At 51.5% G+C, this 22,963-nt stretch overlaps 2 protein-coding genes across 2 annotated transcripts in view; one reads left to right on the top strand and one right to left on the bottom strand.

Moving 5' to 3' along the window:
* The first annotated feature begins 10,126 nt into the window (after nt 1–10,126).
* On the top strand, nt 10,127–19,134 carry SNORC (secondary ossification center associated regulator of chondrocyte maturation). Its single transcript, XM_074153904.1, has 3 exons — nt 10,127–10,199; nt 18,198–18,383; nt 18,998–19,134. Exons 1-3 carry the CDS (start codon nt 10,127–10,129, stop codon nt 19,105–19,107), a joined length of 369 nt encoding a protein of 122 aa, XP_074010005.1. The 3' UTR covers nt 19,108–19,134.
* A 3,123-nt stretch (nt 19,135–22,257) lies between these two features.
* Nucleotides 22,258–22,963, bottom strand: part of NGEF (neuronal guanine nucleotide exchange factor) — a 39,675-nt gene continuing 38,969 nt past the window's right edge. The window contains exon 15 of the mRNA XM_074153727.1: nt 22,258–22,430. Coding sequence (XP_074009828.1) covers nt 22,258–22,430 — 173 coding nt within the window. The remainder of the gene's footprint in view (nt 22,431–22,963) is intronic.

Genomic DNA, 22,963 nt, shown 5'->3' with positions numbered 1-22,963 from the left:
TGTGTCACTCAGGATCTGTTTAGGCAGCTAAAATAGCTAATAGGTGACCATTCACAATTTATTTTGTCATCTACTTGGAAAATTAGTTGGTTCTTGAACAGTGTTTGCATTTTGTAAACTAGCGAGCTTTGTAACACCGTACTGTATACTATACTGTTGATAAGTCTGATTTATAATCAGATTTGTAAGTCTGGTAATTTATAATTTATTATGTGTTTTCTTTATCTCAGTAAATCTGTGGGTATTACAAGTAGACAAAACAAGAAGGTGGAAGAAGAGGAGAAGCTGTTGAAATTGTTCCAGGGGGTTAATAAAGCCCAGGATGGATTCACTCAGTGGTGTGAACAGATGCTTCATGCACTCAACACAGCCAACAACTTAGATGGTAAGAGGTGGGGAGGAATGCAAGTGAATCCACTGTGAGAAACAGTATCTAGTTTGTTTTCTGACCGGATAGTTCTGAGGGAAAGAATGGCATCGAAGTGATGTTTTTAATGGAGTCAGCAAAGTGGCATCATTAAATAGTGGTCTGAAGAACTGGGTACATCATCTTCTCCATGGTTTTTGTTGGGCTAACTATAGCAAATCAGTGGGGATTGGAAGCAGTTTTAACGTCTGTCACCCAGAGCTCTGCTGAGGGTTTTTGGTGGACATGGAAGATGCAGATGGATGAGGATCAAGTTCATGTTCAAGTGCAGGCCAAATTATCATATTCCCCTCTGCAAATAATTTTTTTTGGTGTGAAACTGGTTGGTTTTTACTAATTCTGCTGGAGGGCACATAGAGGAGCTTCCAGTCTGGATCACAAACTGATACCACCTTGTAGCAAAACGCTACAGGCTTCCTACTGCCTCCCATGTGGACCTGTGCAAATCCTTGTGCTCCAGCACCTGCACCCTGCAAAGCTGTGGTCCTGTGGGACCCTTGGACCTGTCTGGGGAACCAGCGCTGCCCCAAGAGCCAGGGCTTAACCTCGCACAATTGCAGTGCCACAGCTTCCCTCCTCCTGGAGGAGACAGCCTCCATCTGTGGTATCTGAGGAGAGGCTGTGGCCCTGCGGTGCCACTGTGGGCCATACATCCACAGGGAGCTTCCATGCTTCCACATTTGTGGCACAGGTGGGCAGCCTGCTGTCCTGGTGTCTTCCCTGCCTTGTGACTTGCTTTGCCTGTCTTTGCGTTATAAAAAAAACAACTTGGTGCAACAGAGTTAGTCCAAGGGAAAAAAGATGGTAAGGAAGGCTGGCAAGTGAGCTACCTGTTCATCTTCAGGTGTTTGCAGGTCAGGTCAGCCACTCTGAGTGTCATCTGTTGTGCTTCAGCAAAAAAGAGACTGTACTGATGATAGCACTGAGGAGAGTGTTGTGCCAAATGTAATGCTATTTGAGCTTAAAAGCTGGTGGTGGCTAAAGCTGGTGGGCTGACACACCCTTGGGATTGTCAGTTTATTTTTCCTTCTCATCGCATTAGTCGGCTTTCTTATCCTTGCTTTGACTGCAGAAGAGATGAAGCATTGCACTGGAGGGCTTTACTGTAGGGGAACGATTGCAATTGCTATTAGATTAGCAAATATTTGAAACGGAAATCCAAAGTTTGTGCTTACTGAACGCCACATGTTCACACATCAACACGCCATCCCTCACGGTCTGCCTTCTTCTTGCAGTTCCCACGTTTGTTTCTTTCCTGAAGGAAGTGGAGTCTCCCTATGAGGTCCATGATTACATCAGAGCCTACCTTGGAGATACTCCTGAGGCCAAGGAGTTTGCCAAGCAGTTTCTCGAGCGCCGTGCCAAACAGAAAGCCAGTCAGCAGCGACAACAGCAGCAGCAACAGGTAAATCTTACTCGCTACAGTCCTTAGGAGTGCGAAGGCACTGTATTTGAGTCAGAAGAGTCATTTCCGCTGGCTTGATAGGAGGATGAGCAGGATTTTCCAGGTCCTGTGAAACGCAGAGAATAAAGGAGATTTCAAATATTTACTGCAGAATCAAGTATCCTTTCTTACTAACAGTTGAGGCCAACTGTAGATGAAATAGTGTCTTGGCGTGCTGATCCAGTATGTGCTTTAGAAAGACGTCTTGGATGGATGCATCAGTGGCCAGTGCTGCCACACGCGAGGCAGAAAAAGCGCTTTGAGCTCTCTGAATGTTTTCAATGTAGAATAAACCAAACTTAATTGCACTTTATAATAATCTCGTACTTGCTTTGTTCTCTAGGATTCAGTGTGGGGGATGAACCACAGTTCGTTACATTCGGTCTTTCAGACCAATCAGAGCAACAACCAGCAATCCAATTTTGAGGCTGTGCAGAGTGGGAAGAAGAAGAAGAAACAGAAAATGGTTCGCGCAGATCCCAGCTTGTTAGGTTGGTTTTAACTTTTAGAAATTAACGTTTAATTTGGGAAAAGCCTTGTGGAGTGTAGAATTCTTGTTAACTTTAAGTGGGAATATTGAATTTGAATAGAAAAGGTTGAAGTTGTCTTTAGAATTTGAAGAATAGTTGAAGTGTCTTTAGAATTTGTTTCAGTATTATTATTTAAGAATTTATTTAGACTTTAAGAATTCTATATCAGTTTCATGGAAAATTTTGTCAAACTTTTGTTCATGAAAAGGCCTCTCCAGTACCTTGGTTATAACCTGGAAACCTTTCAGTGGTTCAGAGACGTCAGTTAAACTGTCTTTCCTCTTTTGAGTTGACCTATACCTATTTTATTGAATTAACGCTAATTTATTCTTTTAAGAAAAGCATGTTTTCTGTTTCTTCATCAGGAACAGCTTCTTGAGGCTTGCCTTTATCCCTTCCTGTCATCTTACATGAACTACCCACACTAGTCAGGACAGATAGCAAAGATCTTATGAAAAGGGGCCATGAAAATGATCAGAGGGCTGGAGCACCTCCCCTATGAAGACAGGCTGAGAGAGCTGGGGTTGTTCAGCCAGGAGAAGAGAAGGCTCCGGGGAGACCTCAGAGCAGCCTTCCAATATCTGAAGGGAGCCTCCAGGAGAGACGGAAAGGGACTCTTTGTCAGGAAATGCAGTGACAGGACAAGGGGTAATGGTTTTAAATTGGAAGAGGGGAGATTTAGATTAGATATTAGGAGGAAATTCTTTACTGAGGGTGGTGAGGCACTGGAACAGGTTGCCCAGGGAAGTTGTGGCTGCCCCATCCCTGGAAGTGTTTAAGGCCAGGCTGGATGGGGCTTTGAGCAACCTGCTCTAGTGGAGGTGTCCCTGCCCATGGCAGGGGGTTTGGAACTTGATGATCTTTAAGGTCCCTTCCAACTCTAACCATTCTATGATTCTAAAAAACAGTTGAAAAGTGGTCACAAGTTTTCAGTTGGAGACAGTGGAGATGATGACATCATTATTAGTGTGTGTGTCCCCCCCCCTTTTTCTCTATCTTAATTTTTATGCAAGGATGGTATAGCATTGATGGAAAGGTTTCTTCGAAGTGGCATCATGTAAGTATACAAGTAGTGAGCATTGTGGGATGTAATACATCACTGTAGTGTTCTTGTAGAATAAATGTGTCCACACTTGTGCTGCCACGTGATAAGAAGGAAACTGGGGCGCTGCACTGGGCCAGTATTTGTTGTGCTGGTGCTACTTAGCTCATATTTGCGTAAAGCAGTCTGGTATTAGCTACCTGGAAGTCTCTGCTTTTTTTAAGGCTCTGACAGAGCCACACCTTTGTTTTTTATCTTCCCTTTTTGTTCCCAACAAAATCAATGCTCTTCAATTAAATCGATGATTTCTGCATTGAAGTCCACTGAACTTTTCAGTGGAATCCAGAATGCCACCCATAGATGCCAGTCCAGTGACTCTGATCTGAGTCTTCAGTTGAGTAGTTTAAAAAGCCGCTCAAGTAATGTGAAGAAGAAATCAGTAAATACAATGAAGAAGTCTCATCTGGTAGATGTAGTAGCACATGGAGCTTGTTAAAAATCAGTGCTCTCTAATACAAAATAATTCCCATACTGCCACGAGAGGGAGCCAGAACAATTTTCTTAAACCTACTGAACAGAGCACTTTTTATTGGTTGAAGATGACTGTGAAAAGCAGTTTCTTTTCTAGCACAGAGGAAGCCTACAGCAGTCTCGAGACAGTGAAATGTCAGCTTTGTGTTTAGTAGCCTTACACAGGAAAACTTTCCTTTTTCCCATACTCCATATGGGTTGGTACAACCATAAAAATTGGATTCAGTAGGAAAGTCGCATGTTGATTGGATTTTTAACTTGTAGAAAATGTTTTTGCTTTTCATCAGACTTTTCTCATGTGCATGATGTCCTAAGCACTTACACTTAAAAGGTTGGGTAGTTTAGGTGTGTCTCGAGCCATCTCCATAGCCCTCGATAACTTTGTATATTTTTATGTTGCATTTGCAAGACAGAAGATGGTAAAAAAAAAAAATAAATGCATGGAAATACATGGAATTGCCACTAGATTTCATAGATAAGTGTATTTAGACTTTAAAATAAGGGGTAGAATTGCTCATTCCCCCCTGAAGTGTTGAGCATGATTACACACATGGATTTCGAGTTGATAAAATGTCTATTTCTGGCTGTTGCACCACGTAAGTGCAGCGTTGACAGGCACTTCCAAGTACCAGTTGACTCAAACATGCTCCCTGCCAAGCTGCTGCTGAGCCGTGTCACCACTCCGCCTAGATTTACCTCGTACGAGCTCTGCAGGTGACATCTTCTAAATGAAAGTTGAAACCAGTCTTCTGCTGGTCTGTTTTTGAAGACCAAGTGATGCTTGCCTAAATACACAATTGATTATCTCTCATTTATTAAGGAAAAAAAACAAACAGTTTGGGTAATTATATCTCTAGCCTTACTGAATTTCCCTGAGTCTTTATTTGATATGTATTATTCATTTTCTTACACACAGTACTGGATGTAACAGATGTATTGCATCAGATACAATATACCACATCCAGATTTTTAACGCAAGTCCTTTTCGGTTCACAGGGTTTTCAGTGAATGCCTCATCAGAGCGGCTCAATATGGGAGAAATAGAGACTTTGGAAGACTACTGAGCATGTGCAAATCAACTGGCTTTTCCTGCATCTGTTAACCATGGATTCTCCGTTTTGGACACAGTACTCTCCACCACGCGTTCTCCTTCGCCTCGCAGTGAATCACAGGATCAATCATCTCAGGCTGCTTCCTCTAGCCCCAGCAAACCCTTTCTGCCCAGGACTGCACAGGCGTCGTTCCTTCCGTCAGCCTAGAGTCGAGTGGACTTTGTTCAGAGTCCTGGGAGGGTGGGAGACAGGATTCGTTCACAACAAGGCTGATTTGGGCAGCAAGCTTTCACTGTGCTGTGATTTCTTCTGCTGACATACCTGGAAAAAAAAAAAATAATATCAATTGGGATTCTGCAAACCATTGCTTCCCTCTCCTGGTTCCTCTTACCACATCCAACATGTACAGTCATGGAGAGAGAGAGAGAGTTTGTGGTTAACAGATGTTGGTCAAAACCAAAATGCCACACAGATACTGACTTCCGCGCTCCATCAGGGCAAGAGGTGCTCTCCCAAGCCAGGAGTTGCATTCATAAGCTAACCTTAGAACTGGCGACAGCAGGAGAGGGGCGGTGGCGGGCGCAGTTTAGCTTGGGTTGGTTTGAAGTTGCACACCCCCTGCCAGCCCTTCTCAGCACATTATTTTTGGAGGGAAAGCTCGAGTCTGTCTTCATTAGGTGGTGATGCTGAAGCTGGTGGAGTTCCCCGTCGGCATATTCAGCCTTCCTGGACAAGTGGGGACTTCTGGGGGGAAAAAAAAGTGGGGTGGCATCTCTTCTTTCAGGTTGAATTTGTCCCTTAAATGCTACCTTCGGAGGGTTAGGACCAGTTTATTTTGAGCTCTTTTCCTGCAAATTTGTCTCGTTTAAGAGACAGTAGGATCTTTACCATGTGGATCTGTAGTCTTTGGTGAGGGTGAACACTGGCTTTCAGATATGTACCCCAGCAGTCTTAGCTAGTTGTCATTTCAAGCAGTGCTTAGGTTAACGAGCAGAGATGCCCTTTTATCGTGAAGAGAGACTGTGGAGGGCGAAGCGATGTGCAATGACGGCCCTGCTTGTCTTCTACACCATAAACTATCTCACGCACCTTCACTGGGATCCATAATCTTTTTAAGTATTTATGGAATCGTCACCTTCCTCTCTCACCGAAAGATTAACACCACCTTCCCTTCTCCACCCACCCGCCCACCCACATGCACACACACCACAAAAAGAAAGAAAATGGAAACTGCCAAATGCACTTAGTTTCAAACCCCTGGTCCCGTCTCCCGTTCCCAGAGGGTTGTAACCTGCCAAGGGAGATACGCTACAGTTCTGGTGGAGTTATATAAAGGTGTCTGTCGTTCTGTCATCACTGCCTAAAGAAAACAGTTCGAGTTGCTCAAGAGCAGTTTGGCTTTGGATTTTATTTCGTTTGGTTTCTTCATTTTTTTGGGGTCACCTTCCCCCCCCTCCTCCTCTCTCTTCCCCCTGCCCCCAAACATGTACAGTAACTATACAGAGACTGCTGCAGACTTGTATATAGTTTTTGGATCCAATAGCATGGAGAGACTTGGAACTGTTGCAAATCTGGTCTCCCTGTCTCCTTTGCTTTGTAAATTCATAAAAGGGGGAAGAGGGGTAGTTAAAATGTTTACAAAACTTTAAACTCCCTCTGAACTTTTGCCAGTGTGGGGGGGGGAAAAAGAGAGAACTTAAATAAAACCTGGTTGTATTATATCTGAGAGAAAACTTTCTGCTTGCTTTTGTCAAAGCTGAGTTTTGAGATAATTCCTGGTGCTAAAACTGACCCCAAACTCAACTCACATCAGTTTTCATCAAGAAACAACAAGCAAACACACAGGATGTGGAACAACAACTGCTGCTTTATTTCGTCCCTGGTGAGGAATACCGGTGGGTTTGTGTGGTGGGTTTTTTTTTTTCCTACTTGATAATTTTAGAGTTCAAATAAACACCAGTAAGTTGAGATTGGAAAATTCTGACAAGAAAGCTGTAATTTCTCCCCCCCTCCCCATACAGAAACACGTGCATTCACGCTCATGTTTATGCAGGAGAGATCAAGCCACGGCTGGTTTTCTGTTACTGCAAACGCTCGGCCGTGGAGCCTTTTTTTTGCCAGTCGGTAACCACCCCACCCATCCCAGTTCCCTTCCCCTAAATGAGAGCTTTTCTTTCTCCCCTCAACATAAAGTCCACACGGACACCTTTTAGGCTTCCCATTTTAGACAAAAATCTTATTTTCCCTTTTTTTTTATTTTTCCTACTTGCTTGGGTTTTTTTTGTGTGGAAAATCCCAGTAAAAGCTACTGATAAATGTCCTTCTACCATTCACATGACCACAAAGGATATGAAGTCAGTATACTAAGACCTAACTTATACAATAGCTTTGCATTATGTTTAGCTTATGTCTTAAAGAGAACTGTACGTGTTTAGGCTGATAATTTGACTTTGTTTTGATATCTTCATTTTTATTTTTTTTTTCCTGCATAAGATGTCTGGTTCATAAGTAACTCTCTGTTTTTTAATGGTATGATCTAATTTCTACAAGCTTATTTTGGACTGCTCTTTACCATGTAACAAATAAGCAAAAGCCTGTTAATTTCCAGCTCAGCTTGGGGAGCAGGAAAGGAACAATTCACCGATTGCTAAATGAAAATGCAGAAATGCAAGCAGGGAAAACGTGCAGTAATTTGTCAGACCCCGAGGACCTTGCTCGGCTTCTAACAGTTAGATAATAGACCAGTGGGGAAGATCTTGCTCTTAATATTTTAATGTTCTGGCTTCTGTATTTAGTACAAAGGTAAGATGCTGGTGCGTTCAGGTTGTACCCTCCAGTGACGCCTGTTGCGTCCCACTCTCAGGAACGAGAGGGGGGTAAGCGACTTCAGATTCATAAATCCCCAACGGCGCGGACTAAGGCGAGATAAATCTCGAGGTCCGTATACAAACGTTTATTAGTTCCCCAAAATAATTAGTATAGGTCTTAATAAGTCCACGGTAATTGGTTAGGCATATAACGAATTATGGCGAGCGGTGAGGTATGTATTGTGTTACTGAGCATGTTACTTGTACAACAACTTATGGCAAGTGGTATTTAAGGTCGTGAGTTAACGACTCTGTTACTTAACACCTCTAAGAGGAAAAGAGAAACTGAGGGATAGAGGAAAAGACAGAGAGAAAGAGATCACCAGTCCTGGTTCCAGCATTTTTTTTTTTCAGGGAATCTTGCCACGCATAATCTTCCTTCTTGGAAAAATCTTCTCAGGCACAGCGGTGGTCTTTGTTCTCTCTTAGGGGTGCTTATTTTCCCCCTTTATGCTTGCTGAATTAGCACAATCCACCCCTTCCGAAGGACAGCCTCCTCTTGGGTTTGTCCCCTCTCTCAGGTGAGGTGTAGCACGGTTTGGGTGGAGAGAGGAGTGCCATAGTCATACATGTTTAGCACGATCTCTGTGATCTTCATTAGCATATGCAGTGGCATGCGCTTTCATATGCATTTTGCAGATAATGAAGCAAAGGTCACTTACTGGACACAGTGGGCTGGAGACCAGAGGACTAGCACGCTCACCGCATGAGTGGCAGAACTATCTTGTCTTCACGAGACAGTCCTCCCACTGCTCTTGAGGCGCCCGTGAGCACAGTGCCCTGTCACCCTCTGGGACAAGCGGAGGGCCTGTTGAGCCAGAGAAGGTCCCTGGGGAGAACAGGAGCCATGTCTTTTGCTGGATACGTATTGATGTCCTTCCAGCACCTTCTCACACCGAGCGTGAGCCTGGAAAGCTGACGGGGCTTTGATCCCAGTTTGAATTTGATGCTGGAGGTGTCTGATGTTTTGTTTTGAGCACGTATCACCGGGTACTTCCCAACTTCTCATTTCACTGCCGGGACAGTGCTCAGTCCTCTCTGTTTTTCCAGCCTCTCCTGGCAGCCGGGTGTTTTGGCCGAGAACCCCACCGAGCAGAATGGTTTACAAGGAGACCTGAACTGTACCTGGCTGCCTGTTGGGAGACGGCCAGAAAGCAAAGACATCTTTACCAGAAAAATCTGAAATTTAAGACAAAGCCACTTGTGTCATATTTTCAGAGCATAAAGAACTGACGTTGGGGATATTTATGTACTTTATTACAACACCTTTTTCTGAATGAAAACCGTGAAGTATTTCATCCTCAACTTTTTTTTTTTTTAAAAAAATCCTAATGAAATTCTTCTGTCCTCTGACAATGAGCTGGAGTGTTCCCCTTTTTTAAGACTTGGTCTTTTCCCAAGTCTCTGTGATTTGAAACGAACCTCCCGTTTTCCCTGGGGAGGGACGGAGTGGCAGAGGGGGCTGTAGGAAGAGGTGGTGTCTGCGCGGTTCAAACCAGAGGAGGACGCCGGCTTTGCCCAGCAAAGATGACTCTCCTGGAAAAGACGTACTGTGTTTTAACAGGCGGTTCTGCCGGCGGAGACCACGCGTGGCTCCTAGCCCACCTCTGTCAGTATTACGCCCGGAAAACAAGGGTGCCACAGCGCTGCTCTGGCTCTGTTTCGGAGCCTTTTAGCCTCCAGAAGATTGAGGCCCTTGTTCTTGGCTGTGCCCACCCTGGAAAGACCCACTGCTGCCCTGCGCGCCCGGGAGCGAGCACAGCCCTCCATTGGCCTGCTGGCTTTCGAGGTTAGCCCTCCCAATGGCTCCTGTGTTGTTTTCCCGTGCCACGGGATGGCCGGTTGCAGGGAAGGCATTCCAGGAGCATCCCCGCGTCCTCTGGGAAGGGCTGGCCAACAACCGCTGGTGTGTGTGTGTGCGCGCCGGCCTGGCAGGGCGAGGGGTGCCTGACGGCTGGGCTGCCTATGGGGTTTTAGGCAGGGATTTTAGAGGGTGGAGCTGCCTTCGGGAGGAGGAGGAGGTGTGCTCCAGAAGCCAGAGAGAGAGAGTGTCTCTGCTGGGCTTTGCACTCTTTCCATCCACTTGCCGTTGTGAAGGAATTTTTTTTTTTTTTTTTTTATTTTTCACCTGACTTGGACAAAGTTTTTATTGTACCAGTGACATTTCCGAGTTGCTTCGTACTTTGAAGAGTCTTAAGAATTCCTGCCGAGGCTTTTCCTGAGGAGGGAAGCCATGCCCTACCACAGAGTCCTTCGCCTGGTCCTGCTAACGCTGTGCGGCATCCTGGTCCCTGCTGCGCTGGCAGGTAAGGAGCTTTGCTTGCGTTTTAAAGCCCAAAAACATGTGAGATCTTTTACTCACCCGCCTCTCTGCCTCCTCTCCCCGCATCCCTCCCCCCCGCTCCCCTAAAAACATCCGTTAAGCATTTATTGAATTATAATTGAGTAATGGAAACTAGCTTTGGGATCGGTGGCTGGTGGTGAGTAAGGATATATTCTCTGTCTTGAGACCAGGTTTGTGTTGGGGAGAAAATGAAGAAAATCCTTTGTAATTTCTCCTAAGCTGAAGAGCGGAGGCACCTCTGTGAGCTTTAGTGACAGCAGATCAGTAGACACATCAGCCAGCAGCAGATGGGGGGCTCTCAGCAGCTGATGGGACAGGTTATCTCTTGGCTTTTAATGGTAGGAAGAAGTTATAATAGTGAAAAGAAACATTTTTTTTTCTCTGGCTAAAGCATGTGTGCCCATCTCTGGTTCCTTCTGTGGCTTCTGCTCCAGCAGAGCACTTCTCTACAGCTGCTGTAAGTAGAAATATGGAAGTGTCTATGGAAACGTTTAGCTCCGTTGGAAGCTGAGGTGTGCACCTAAACTGAGTTTCTGTCCAGAGCCGGGTACAGCAAGGCCGGCGGCAGTGCTGGGGAGGTACGTGGCTGGGCCCAGGTCCAGCGAGGGGATGGGAATGGTTGCTGTGAGACACTTATTCTGTGAGATGCTGGGTTTTTTTTAAGGAGGTGATCAGTAATTTCAGCCTTATCTGCTCCCCTTTTGGCCCAGCTGTAGGGGCTGAGGGCAACCGAGGGCACAGTCAGCCTCAAACCTTGCCTGGTCCAGGATGGGTTTTACAAACCGGGGGAAACGGGCTTCCAGAGCAACCCCGGAGATGGGCTCTGAGTGTCCGGGTGGAAATTCCGATGGGGAACTGCTTCCCTCAAAGCCTCTTTCTCCAAGTGCAGGTGAGGGGATGGCTCAGGCCAAGATAACAGGCAAGAGCACAGCCCTTGTTTTCCTAAATTCTTGTCCTGCCTTACAAGGCCTGGAGCAAGGCAGGATTGCAGTTCCCTCCCAGTTTGTTCTGAGCATCTTGCCTAGCGGGGAGATCCTGGCCAGCCTTCTAGCAGATGAAATTATTCCTCTTTAAAGGAGCTTTAATATGGGCGGGGGAATTCATCACTGTTCCTGTCTGGAACATCTGTGGGTGCAAGAACACAATTGCTGTAGCTGGTGTTTCCCCCACAGATCCTCCCCTTGTAGGACACCTTGCTGGGAAACCTTTAAAGTAACTAAGAAACGAGCGCTAAAAAGTGGATATTTTCCTCCTCAAATCCTGAGCTTTGATTTTTTTGGATAGTGGAACGTTAATCGCCTCAGCACAGTTTCAGTTCGTAGCTTGCTCGTGCTCCCAGAAGCAGTGGCAGTGCTCTTCCCCCAGACCAGGTAAGGTCTTTTCTGAGCTGTGAATAGTATTTCACTCCGCAGAAACTTGATTAATTTCCAGTGAAAACTTGATCCGTTCCCTCCCTGAGCTGGGATTTCTTTTACGCTCTTTTTACGTTTCCGGTATTGGGTCCCTGTTTGCTCTGTCCCCTGCCTTGCCGGCTTTCCCGTGTCCTTGCTCTCGCCTGCGGTTTGTACCTGTCGCTGCCTCCCCGTGTCACTTGGCTCCTGTGAAATACCCCGAGTTCGATTGATTCCTCGACGGGGTGAGTCGCGTTGGCGCAGTGGGGCCGGTAGCTCTTGAAGAGCTTTGTGCTGATGAACGTAACGTTCGGATCCTGGGGCGCAGGAGAGACTCTCTGCTTTCCCTGTTGCATTTTAGGGGCTCGAGGCCTCTAAGAAGTTGTTCTTCTCTGCTACCTCGAAGCAGGACAGGAGGAAACCAGCCTGTATGATGAGCCATCCCCGCAGCAGAATGATTTTCTGCTGCATTCGAGGTGGAGAGGTGACTCCTCACAGTACAGGGGCTTTTAGTGCACAGTGGAATTTTTTTTTTTTTTCTGCTTTTCACCCCGTTAGAAAAGGAAATTTCCTGCCTTGTGCAGACAAAGAAGGGAAGGGTGCAGAGGCAGCCCTCTGGTCTCCGGGCATGCACACGCAGCCCTGCCTCTCTGTAAACAAGTTTATTTAACATTCATCGGAACCGCAACGCTCCGCGCTGCTCCACACTGCTCCACACTCCAGCTCCCAGCGCTCGCCCATCACAGGCTGCCCTTTGTGCTCCCTATGAAGGCCTCTTTTCATCCCGGCGCTGGCCCCGTGCCCGCTGTGACTACCTGGGGCTGGACAGCCCGTTACCGGCCTCGGAGTTCACCCAGCTCCTGCCCTCCCGTCTCGGCACCTCGTACTTTCCGTAGCAAAGCCCTCCCCAGTGAGCAGAAGCGGGGTCTGCCTCGGATGGGGCTGCAGGTGATGCCGGCCGTGCAGACCCAAGGTCCAGAATGAGCCTTCCCTTCCTTGCTGGATTTAATTTTATCTCAGTTGGTGACTTAGAGCTACCCTGGTACCAAAACCCTCGGGTAAGCGCTCGGGAGTTCAGTGAGATGTGAAGGATCTCGCTGAGATTCCCTTCTGGCTGTAGCAGTCAGAACGCTTTTGGGGTGCCGTCGTGTACCTTGATCTGGCTTCTTGCCTAGCTATTCTGGTTTCCTGGATGGTTTTCCTGGTTTCAGGGCTCTGCGACTGCAGAAAGCGTGAGTTCTTTCCTGAGCTCTTTCCAATATCCCATTTGTCAAAGATGGGGAAAACAACCCACTGAGTCTTTAGCCCTCTTTGTCCACGTCATCTGGGTTGCAACAGGAAACAGGGCCGGTTCCAGGACTTTCTGCACCCCCAAATCTTCTCTGCTTCCGCTTTCTCCAAACCCAAGCGGCACTGATGCCCAGCGCACAGGGGGATTGTGGAGAGCTGAATTTTATCTTTTTCCTATCAGCAAAATGAGTTTCAATTCATATAACGGGTTCAGAGTTCTGAGTGAAGTGGAAGTTAGTAAAAGCCTTTGCAAGGCCTTGGCTTCTGAATCACGTATGTGTTTGGCATCTACATTCTGATGTGGGCTCGTGGCTTTCCTTGTTTTGAGCTAATGTGGAAATACATTATTCTGCAGTAGCACATCAGGACGTGTACAGCAGGGCGAAAACAGTAGCAGACCACGAGATGACGTGCTAAAGGAAAACATACAGGAGAAGACCTTGTCCAAGGACACCATTCTGTAGCCACTTGTGGGTCTTCATGTTCAACAATAGGAGAATAAAAGATTATTTAGGAAGTTTTTGAAGTTCAAGTACTAGAATGTGAGAAGTGGTAAATAGGTTTTGTCAGGCAAATTTCTTAAAAAGATGCGGTTGTTCCAACAGGTTCATCCAGACTTAGAGCAAGTCTTTGTAGACCATTACTCAACCTTGTTCTGCACCAACACTCCTTATGAGTTACTGACACTACTGTCAGCTCCCGACTAAGGTTACTGGGTTGGAGGTAGAGAGCAAGGATGATGAGGTGCTGAAACCAGCTTGTATGAAGAAGAGTATTGGTCACTGGGTGAGTGATCTCCAGGGATGAAGATATTAGGTGGCCACATCTGCCTGCCTTGAGGTCTTGCAGTCTGCCTGTGGAGAGGTTCTGGTTGTTTGGGATTATCTTGAAGGATCCTTCAGATTTAATTGGCTTCCTCAAGAGCCAGTTCCTCCACTTGTGGAGACTCTTCCAGCCTTATCTTTCAGTCACCGAGTATCTGGGGCACTGGCTACCACATCGCTGTGCTGGCAGCTCACCCCACCTCCTCATCACTCAGCATGGAAACAGCGGTCCCGTCGAGTTGCCTTTGGCATCGTCCCTTCCAGGATCTCAGTGGGGTCCATGTAGCTGAAGTCCTGCATCGTTCAGAAGACCCACAGTGTATTTCTTTAGTAACTCTGATGTTCTCTTCCCTTTCCCTGGCCTCAGTTGTCACTAACCTGTGCTGTAGAGAGTACGGTAGATGTGGTGCAGTAGAGATATTTCCATGAAATAAGGTGATTTGTAGTGTTGGCACATGGGTAGGAAGAGGTGCCATCCTCCACCTGGCCTGTTGCAAAACACTGGAATACTTTTAGTCCATTTTTTCTAGCTTCCATCTCTGTCCAGTGAAACTCCAATAACTAAAATTATTCCATATCCTTCTCTTAAATGCTCTCAACCTGTATTTTTACCAAGTGGATTTCACTGGTAGTCTGTGGAGCAACAGTTGCCCTGAGGGCTAATGCTGGGGGAGAGCTTGTTTGTGCCACAGGGCTGAGGTTGGAAGCCTCCAGAGAGGCTTCTGATCCTCGTTTGTTCCCCCCAACTTAAGACTACAACGCCTTTGGGTTTTTTGCACGAGTGAAAAATGCCATGCCCTGCCCCAAGCCCTTGGAGGTCCCCAGTTACTTGCACTTTCCCCATGAAGAGCTGCTGACGGGTCTGGAGCCGTCACTCGGAGGCATTCATTCAGGCACACAGACTGTGTCCTCCACGCAGTCGGGGTGACAGTCACCGTGCGGGTGGGTAGACCTGGCCGCTCTGGTGCTGCTTCTCTCATAGGTCTTGTTTAGGGTCCTGGACTCCTGTTCGTGCGCGGAGAAATTGAGCCCAGGAGGGAGAGGGACGTGTGATGGTTACGCAAAAGGCCAGCAGCAGAGCAGAAAACTGACCCAGGTGAATTGGGTTCTACAGCTGTACTTACAGCCTGTCCCGTCAGAGTGTATCCAACAGGTGACTGGAAGAGGCCCTCGTGTCTCACTTGGGTAAGGGCACACCTTATTAATAGTGTGTGTGTGTGTGTGTTGGCTTTTGGCGCCTGACACAAGCTCTGTCCTTCCCCCTTGCCTGTCCTGATTTACCGGAGGGCTGAAATGGGAGGGTGGATCCCGATGCTGCTCCGTCCGAGTTGTGCCGCACTCGGCCGATGCTCGCCACCACTGTCAGGGTGCTGCGGCGGGGAGCGGGTGTCACTCCTCCTGGTTGTTGAAGAAACCAGGTGTGGGGGTGGGCGCTTGGGCTTCTTCTCAAAGGGGTGGGAATGGAGGCATGCGAGGACACGAGCTGTTTGGAGTTTGGGAGGGAAAAATCAAAGGTGAGTCTTGGAAAGAGAAGCGCTGGCTACAAACGGCTGCTCTCCCAGGCTCTGGAGAGACCTGCCCGCTGGCAGCTCTCTCTGGGGATGGTGCCTTGGGCTTTGTGTTCCCCCCACCCCGTGTGCCTGCTGTGGGGCTCTTGGCATCTGCTCCGGCAGCATGGAGGTGCAGGAACCCAGGAGGAGAAGCTGGCAGTGGGCCCTGGCTCTTGGTGATGTTAAGAACATCTTGGTGATGTTCTCTTTAATGCATGTGCACGACTCTGCTGCTGAGCTGACATCTCCTTGTGGCCGAGGCACCGCACCCGACTGAAAGGAGTTGTGTGTCCCTCGGTGGAAGCGCCGTTAAGGGAAAAACCGCAAGGACTCAGGACAGCAAACTCATGTTGAGCACACTCCGCCCTTTCTGTGAGGGTGAACTGAAAGTGTTTTAATCAGATGAGGGAAATTAACAGAATACCGTCTCCAGAAGCCATCCAGGACTCTGTCCAGGTCTTAAAAAAAAAAAAAAAAGATCACCGATATCATAAACAAATTAGACAGTTTTCCTTTTTACTTGGCTGTCAAAAAATGCACTCTGTGCCCTGCTTGAAGGGAGCTGCAATAAGTTTTTCAGGAATTGGATGCGTCAGGGACAGGAGAGGCTTTCCGGGACCTGTGGGTCTGGTTAGAAAAAAGCACCTTTGGGCTACGGTTGGAAGGGGCAGCACTCCCTCCTCATCCATTTGAGAACAGGGAGTTGGAAAGTCCTACATCCAGGTCCTACAGCCTCCCTGCATCGGTTACAGGTTGTCTGAGCTAACGCCTGTCCCCCGGCAGATTCCAGGGGCACCTCCAGCTCTCTTGGTATTTTTGGGAAACGGCAACAGCGACGTCCTCCCAGCGGGGTGTTCTCTTGCCAGGTGGGAACGGCTGCGCTGTTGGTGCTGGCCCTGGGGGTGTTGTTGACACAGTCAGGAAGGTGGTAGCAGGAGTGTAGCTCTTCTGTGCGGAGTTTCTCCGCTTGCCAAAGCAGCCTGGGGCTGGGGCTTCAAAGGCCTTTACGTACATTTGGTTTGTGCCTAAACCAACCGCTTCCCAATGCCACCGCTGCTGACTAAATAGCCCGGCTCTGCTCGGTTCCTTTCCCTGTTGTTTTAACTACATCTACCCACTAAATTCTGTATTTCCTCCTGATCTGTCCCCTGGTAGCCAAACCACAGGATTTACGGAAGAGAGGTCCGCTGGAAATGGCACTTACTTGGAAGAGCCTCTGGATGGGATGGGAGTCTCCAGCTCTGCTGTTGGTTTTGCAGGACAGGTTGGGAAGGGCCCTCCGAAGGGCTCGGGTGTTTCTGGGGAGCTGTTGTAGAGCACAAACCCCTTGTGTGCTCGCACCAGGGACCTGAGGTGCCACCTCTGATGCAGTGACCAAGCGTGTGAGGACGTGGTTCACTGCTGCTCCTCGGGTGGGTGACCCAGCCGGAGCGTGCTGCTGGCGCTGCCTGCCCTTAACTGGCACCGGCCTCAAACCAGGGGCTTATTTGTCTCTGCCGTTGCTTCTTGGGCCAGAGCTAAACCTGGCGGCTGCCTCGCTGGAAATCCTGTCGCTTTTACGGCTGTAGAAAGGACTTTCCAAAACTAGTCTAGAACCCTGGTGTGTTCCCAAGTCGGTGGGAGCTACACTTTGATGCGAGCCCCGCGGGAAGTCCCATCGGTGGGTTTGTACAGGCAGCAAAGGTGAGTGTGTTGGTGTTGGTCCTCCTGTTCCTTTTGACACAGGGCTCCTACGGGAGAACACAGTGTGGTGGAGCCCGTCAGGGCCGATTCTTCATCTCGCTCTCCTCACAAGGTGCCGGCTGCCCGTGGGAGGCAAGGAGGGCTCTAGGTACTTAAAGCTGGGGTTGGTGCTGCCGAGATGTGCTGCTTCCACCTCCTTGGCTGGGCCAGGGAAAGCCTGGGACAAGTCTCCGAGGGCCCCCGGTGCAGCGAGAGACACCGTGCCAGAGCCGGGGTGTCCGGGGACACCTCCATCCCTTGTCCCAGGGAGCTTTGGCTCCTCGGATGCCCTCTTTCCCAGCCCTGATAACCATCGTGTCGGCTCAGGTGGGCCCTGGCGCTGGATGCTGTTCATTTTCCTCCCCCCTCCTTTTTTTTTTTTTTCTTTTCCCCCATCCCAGTGCAACATTCCCAGCGGTTTCGGCAGGGAGCTGTGGAATGTCTCCCGCTCCTGCCGGGGCCCAGCTGAACAAGACGGGCATTGACAGGGCTCTGCCACACGCAGACAGGGAGGGCTCTCTGCTTCGGTCCCCAACCCCACAGCGGGGAGAAATAACAGGAGGTGAAGGGTAACATCAAACAGAGCCCGGCCCCGGCTTTCATCCCCCCGGCACGGCCTGGGGGTAGCGCAGAGGGAAGTGGAGGCTCTTTGGGGCTCCTACCTGGGGGAGCCTCTGATGTCCTACACCCTGTAGGCTGGGGGTGTGGGACAGAAAGGCCCTGAGATGCTGTGAATGTGGCCAGTGCAGGTGGCCGGGTGGCCTCTGCCTGTTGCAGGAATGCGACAGCCCCTCCCGGCCCAGTCCCATGGGCATCCATGAGCAAACCGGCTGTGGGTCTTCACGCAGGGCCTGTTTGTGCACAAGCGGAGGTCGCACGGTTGCGGGGAGCTCCCTGTTGTCCCGTCTGTGTTGTGCGTATACCAGGTTGCCACAAAAGCCTGTGGTTTCATCCCGGGTGTGGGTATTGCCTTGGGCTGCTCCGGGTGTTGGTGCTCTGTGGAGGTGGTGTCCTTCCCAGAGGAGGGTTCTGCCCCCACCAGGTCACCCTCCCTCCACCCCAGGACACCTGGCAGGCAGCTGGAGTCCTGCTGAGCTGTGCCTGTCCTGAGCTGCTGTTGTCACCAGCAGCCTGGCCGGGGCCATCCGTGCCCGCGAGTGACCGTGGGTGCTTTGTCTCCCAGCAGAGTACCCTCAGGGGCCGGTCCCCACCCTCTGGAACGAGCCACCGGAGCTGCCCTCCGGAGGTGGCCCCTTCGATGCTGCCACCACCACAGCCCGGCTCTCGGATGCCACCGCCTTCCCCCCGTACACCTCCGAGCTGGAGCCCGAGGACACCACCCACCTGCACCGGCTGGACGCCGGGGACGGTACGTACAGCTCGCTCCGGGATGTCACCCCTCTGGAGTTGTTCTTTATGGGTCTGTCACCTCCCAGGAGGTGTTTGAGCCACCAGAGGTGGCCTGTCCCCAGCCACCCTGCACGGGGGGTTGCTGGAGGCAGGAGTCCTGCCCCAGGTCTGACACATCACAGGAGGAGTCCAGATGGGCTCCAGGGCCAGAGCGTGCCTGGAACTCCTAATCAGGGAGCGTGAGCACCTTTCCTGGCTCCTGAACTACAGCAAATGCCTGTTGTGATCCGGTTCTGCAACAAGCAAAGCAGCTCTCTCAGTGCGGGTATTTAATAGGAAAGCTGAGGGCCAAAGACCCCCTTTATGGCAGCTGTCCTTGTCACCGGGAGCTGGCTAAGGGACAAGTGGCTGGCTCCAGCCCCCTGCCCAAAGGCTCGATGCCACTGGGACACAGGACCACGCCTCGGCTGCGTGGTGGGGACACGGGAACAGGGCCACCATGGCCAGTGCAGGGGGCTCTGGGACAGCAGCGTGGCCCGATGGCTGGGGACGTGCTGGGTGCGGGGGTCCCCTTCCCATCTGGCGCCCACCGGCTCTGCTGACCTCGCGCCACCTTGTTCTCTGTCCCTGCAGGCTTGCTGGGGCCCGGAGCTATCGGTGCCATTGTCATCGCCTCCCTCCTGGGTACCTCTGTGCTTGTGGCCTTGGTCGTCATCACGCTGAGAAAGTTCTCTGCCTCCTGAACTCAATAAAAGATACTTCTGTACCACAACCAGCCTGTCTCCTGCCCTCAACTGCTCCCATGGCACCCCCCATCCCGCCCCGGGGAGAAACGCTGCCCAGGATGTGGCAAAGGGCACCCCGGCCTCTGCTGGGCAGCAAAGCTGCACCCCGAAGTGCTCTTTGCTCCTACCATGCGCTCTCCTGGGCACGTGGGGACCTGGCAGGGCTCCCCCACAGCAGGCAGTGTCACCTGCGTGGCAGCGAGTGGCTTTGGGTCTACCCCAGGTGGTGGTAAGGGTGTCGGGCATCACTTTGTGCACAGCTTTCCTTGGGAAGGGTTGTTCAGTCGGTGTCAACCACCCCCGACGCTGCCCGGGTCTCACCCCTACGTTGATGTTCAAGCCCCACTTTCACTCCTCTGCTACGTTTGGGCCGTTTTTCTCCCCCCCAACCAGTCGCACTGGAGGGGTCTGGGGAAGGAGGCGAGGGGTGGTTGTTGGGGGGAGGAAGAAGACAGAGGCGTGTTGCTTTGGCGCTGGCTCGCTCAGCTATATTTCATCACATGGAGAAGAGGGGGAAAAAAAAAAAAAAGGGAAAAAAAAAAAAAAGAAGAGACAACAAGAAGTTCCCCTCAGTTCACTGAGGCAGCCCGACGGGGGCCGGGGGGGCTGCAGCCCATGCTTGTGGGCCCCAGGCCTGGCCCTGTACAACACTGGAGACCACTGAAACGGAGGCAGGCGTGCAGGGCTGGGTCTGAGGAAATAACACTGGGTGCCACGTGGTGCCTGAAAACGGCACGGCCTGTGCCTGGGGGGGGTTCGGAGTCCTAAAAAGTGTCACGACAGAGAAGGAAGGGCCAGAGCGAGTCCCAGGGCTCGGCGGTGGGTGGTGGGACGGCGCACGGCAGCCCCTGAGCCCCTCTTCCCCCTGGAGAAACGCAGTGAGGAACTGGTGTCCTGGCACTGGGGAACCTGGGTCACACACACCCCCCCCCTCACACACACTAGTGAAAGAGCTGTTTCTGGTGCGTTACGGGAGCGTTTCTGTCCTGTGAGGAACATCCCAGGCGGGCATGTGGGGCTGTAGAGCCTGGGTCGGGCTGTGAAGCTGGAGGGTCTGGGATGTGGCGATTTCTCAGGCAATTTTAAAGATTTCCGAGAGCTGGAGCTCCCTTGGGTTTTGCATTGGAGAAGTTGTGGCTGCTGCAAGGTCTGGACCCTGAGCTGGCTGTGAGGTGCTGTTGGGGGTGGGGGAAGGCCTGGCCTGGGGTGTCCCCATTGAATGAACCTGACCCACCAGACTGGAAGCTGTGGTTCCTTCCTGGCCCCCCAGCTCTGGGCTGGGCGCAGTGGCAGGTGGCCGGGAGGCTCCGGCTGGTGTGAGCTGCCATGGGGCCCTCTCCCTGGGGTGCTACGGGTGGCCTGGGCAGGGACAGCCCTGCTGGCTGTTGTCACATACAAGCATGGTGGCACTGAGCTGGGGAAGGCCTTCACTCTCCTTTCACTGCAGCTCCCACCAGTTTGGTCCTGGGGGCTGGCTGCAGCACCCCTAGTGCAGAGCTGACTCTGGGCCGGCTGTCCCAGGGCTGTGGTGACAGTAAGGACAGCCCCAAGGACAGCCCTGGCCCTCCCTCAGCTGGGTCTGGCCTCACACTGCACACCCCACATGTGACCTGGGCGCAGGTGGCCCAAAGACAAGCGCCAGAACCCCCCTCCCTCTGCTCCCCGGTGTCCTGCTTCCTCCCCACGCCGCCACCGGTGAGGTTGTGCTCCGTGGCTGGTGTGTGGCTCCATCAGCAGCTGTTCTCCATCCCCTTCTCAAGCGCAACCGTACAGCAGCACAGGCCACAGCGCCTGGAAGACTCTCCTTTGCAGCGTTACAGAATGATGCCAAATAATCGATTTCCCTGACAGATGCTGGCCGCAGCTCGGCAACAGCCTGTGGCTAAGAAGCCCTTGGCTGTGGCCACGCGTGGGACTGTTGGGAGCGAGGCAGTTGAACAACAGGCGGCTGTCGTGGGTCCGTCCCCTGGCCGGTCTCAGTGCTGTGCCCTGGGCTTCATGCGATGCTCAGTGCCACAGCCGGAAAGAAGTGACGATCCGTCTCCGCTGGCGACGGTGGGTGTGCATATACACAGGGAGGTGAGCCTGTACAGGGGTTGTGCGCACGCAGGTTGTGCGCGCAGCTGGGTGGTGTGGGTTTACGAGCATGCAGACAGCGATGGCGGGACAACAGCTCCAGGGGGGTAATGTCACCGTCCTGTTGCCGTGGCAGCTGGGGTCTGCTGGTGCTCCCGTGGTCGGTGGTGGGTGTGCGGGGAGGCACTGGCATAGCCCCCCCGCCCTGTGCCTCCCCACTGGTGAGTGCTGGATCCATGGGGAAAGGCCGTGGTGCCAGATTCTGCAGTGGCTCTTTGGGGTGGGGGGAAGGGGTGCAGGCTGTGGAAGAGGGGGTGAGCTGTGGGGCAGGGCCCAGATGTGCTTTGAGGCCATCGAGCTTGCAGAGATGTGGGTCAGGGCTGGCAAGGTTGGGCTGCTGGTGGAGTGGGGCTGGGCATGGAGCATTTCGGAGCCTTGGACTGGAAGCAGATTGAGGGACTGCCGATGGGAATGGGCCCACAGGCTTTGCAGCAGGACCGGGGAGGTGTGGAATTCCTGGGGCTTGTCCCAGCCTGGGGCGGCGAGACAGCCCCTCTGCATCTCACAGGGGTAGAAACTGAAATGGTTTTAGGAGGGCCCCAAACTCGGAAAGCAGCGACGAGCTGCAAGGGCTCAAACTGGGCGACGTTAATTACTTGGTGACATTTGTGGCCACGTGCCTCTCCCAAGCAGCCTGACCTGGCTCCAGCCAGCACACGTGCAGGGAATGGGGGTCAGCTGGCCGGCACCCGGTGGCCTTTGGGCTGTGTCCATTTGGCTCGTGCTCTTTGGGGCTTTACAGAATACCTGGAAAGGGGTTATTTTAGCCAGTTCGAAGCACTGACCTCCAGGGAAGGATCGGTGCCGCGGGAAGCGCAGTGGGGAGCCCAGGAGCTACAGTCTGTTTGTTCAGGGGTGCGTGTGCCAGGTCTGGCACGCCAGGTCCTGCACCACGGCCCACGGTGCCGCCACCACCACCTCCTCCCAGCTGGCATCCTCTGCCCCGCTCCGGACGCTCGGAGACGACAGCGGTCATTGGCGGTTTCTGCTGCCCAGTTTCCTCCGCTGACTGTCATCCGACTTGTGCACCCGGAAACACTCCTTCAAGTTCTGGGCTCGGATTTTGGGGTTCAGGATCTCCTCCCCCATAGAACTGGGGAACCAGCCCCTCTCCTGGTCATGAAGACGCTCCCCAAATATCCAGCCTGAGCAGAGACAGAGACAGGCATCAACAGGGAAGGACCAGCCCTTGCTCCTGCACTGGGACAGTTGACTGTGCTGGGAAGAGCCCACGGAGTTGGCAGTGCTTTCTGGAAGCTGCTCAGAGGCCTGTGCTGGAGCGGCCCCAGTTTGTAAATCTAGCCAAGGAGGCCCGCTCGCCTGAGCAGCACTGTGTTTGGTCAACTGGCCAGCAGAAAGTGGGCACTGCTGCCCCCCGAGTGCTCTGCACTGGCCCTGACGCCAAAGGAGCGGTCCACAGCAGAGACCCAAAGTGACTGAGCTCACCAGCTACAAGTGCCCCCCGGAGACCAGGACCAGGTGGCTGTGAAGCATCATCAAGGTAAGAACAGCTCTCGGTTACATCTGGGGTGGCTGTGCCAGCCCTGCCATGGCCCACAGCCAGCGCCAGGGTGGCTGTGCCAGCACTGCCACGGCTCGGGGCAGTCTGGATTTGCTAAGCTTTAGGAGGAGGCAGTAGCGCTCTCGGCTGCGATGCCGATGCCAGGGTCTCTCCTGG

Source organism: Numenius arquata, chromosome 9, assembly GCF_964106895.1.
Source record: "Numenius arquata chromosome 9, bNumArq3.hap1.1, whole genome shotgun sequence".
Taxonomy (NCBI): Eukaryota; Metazoa; Chordata; class Aves; order Charadriiformes; family Scolopacidae; genus Numenius; species Numenius arquata.
The sequence above is the reverse complement of the archived record's forward strand: the minus strand, read 5'-3'. Positions and strand labels throughout refer to the sequence as shown.

Excerpts from the sequence above, each read along its gene's own strand:
- SNORC (XM_074153904.1), top strand. The coding sequence starts at position 10,127 with ATGCCCTACCACAGAGTCCTTCGCCTGGTCCTGCTAACGCTGTGCGGC. Across the intron at positions 10,200-18,197 it reads GGTCCCTGCTGCGCTGGCAG|CAGAGTACCCTCAGGGGCCG; the intron begins GTAAGGAGCTTT and ends TTTGTCTCCCAG. Across the intron at positions 18,384-18,997 it reads CCGGCTGGACGCCGGGGACG|GCTTGCTGGGGCCCGGAGCT; the intron begins GTACGTACAGCT and ends CTGTCCCTGCAG.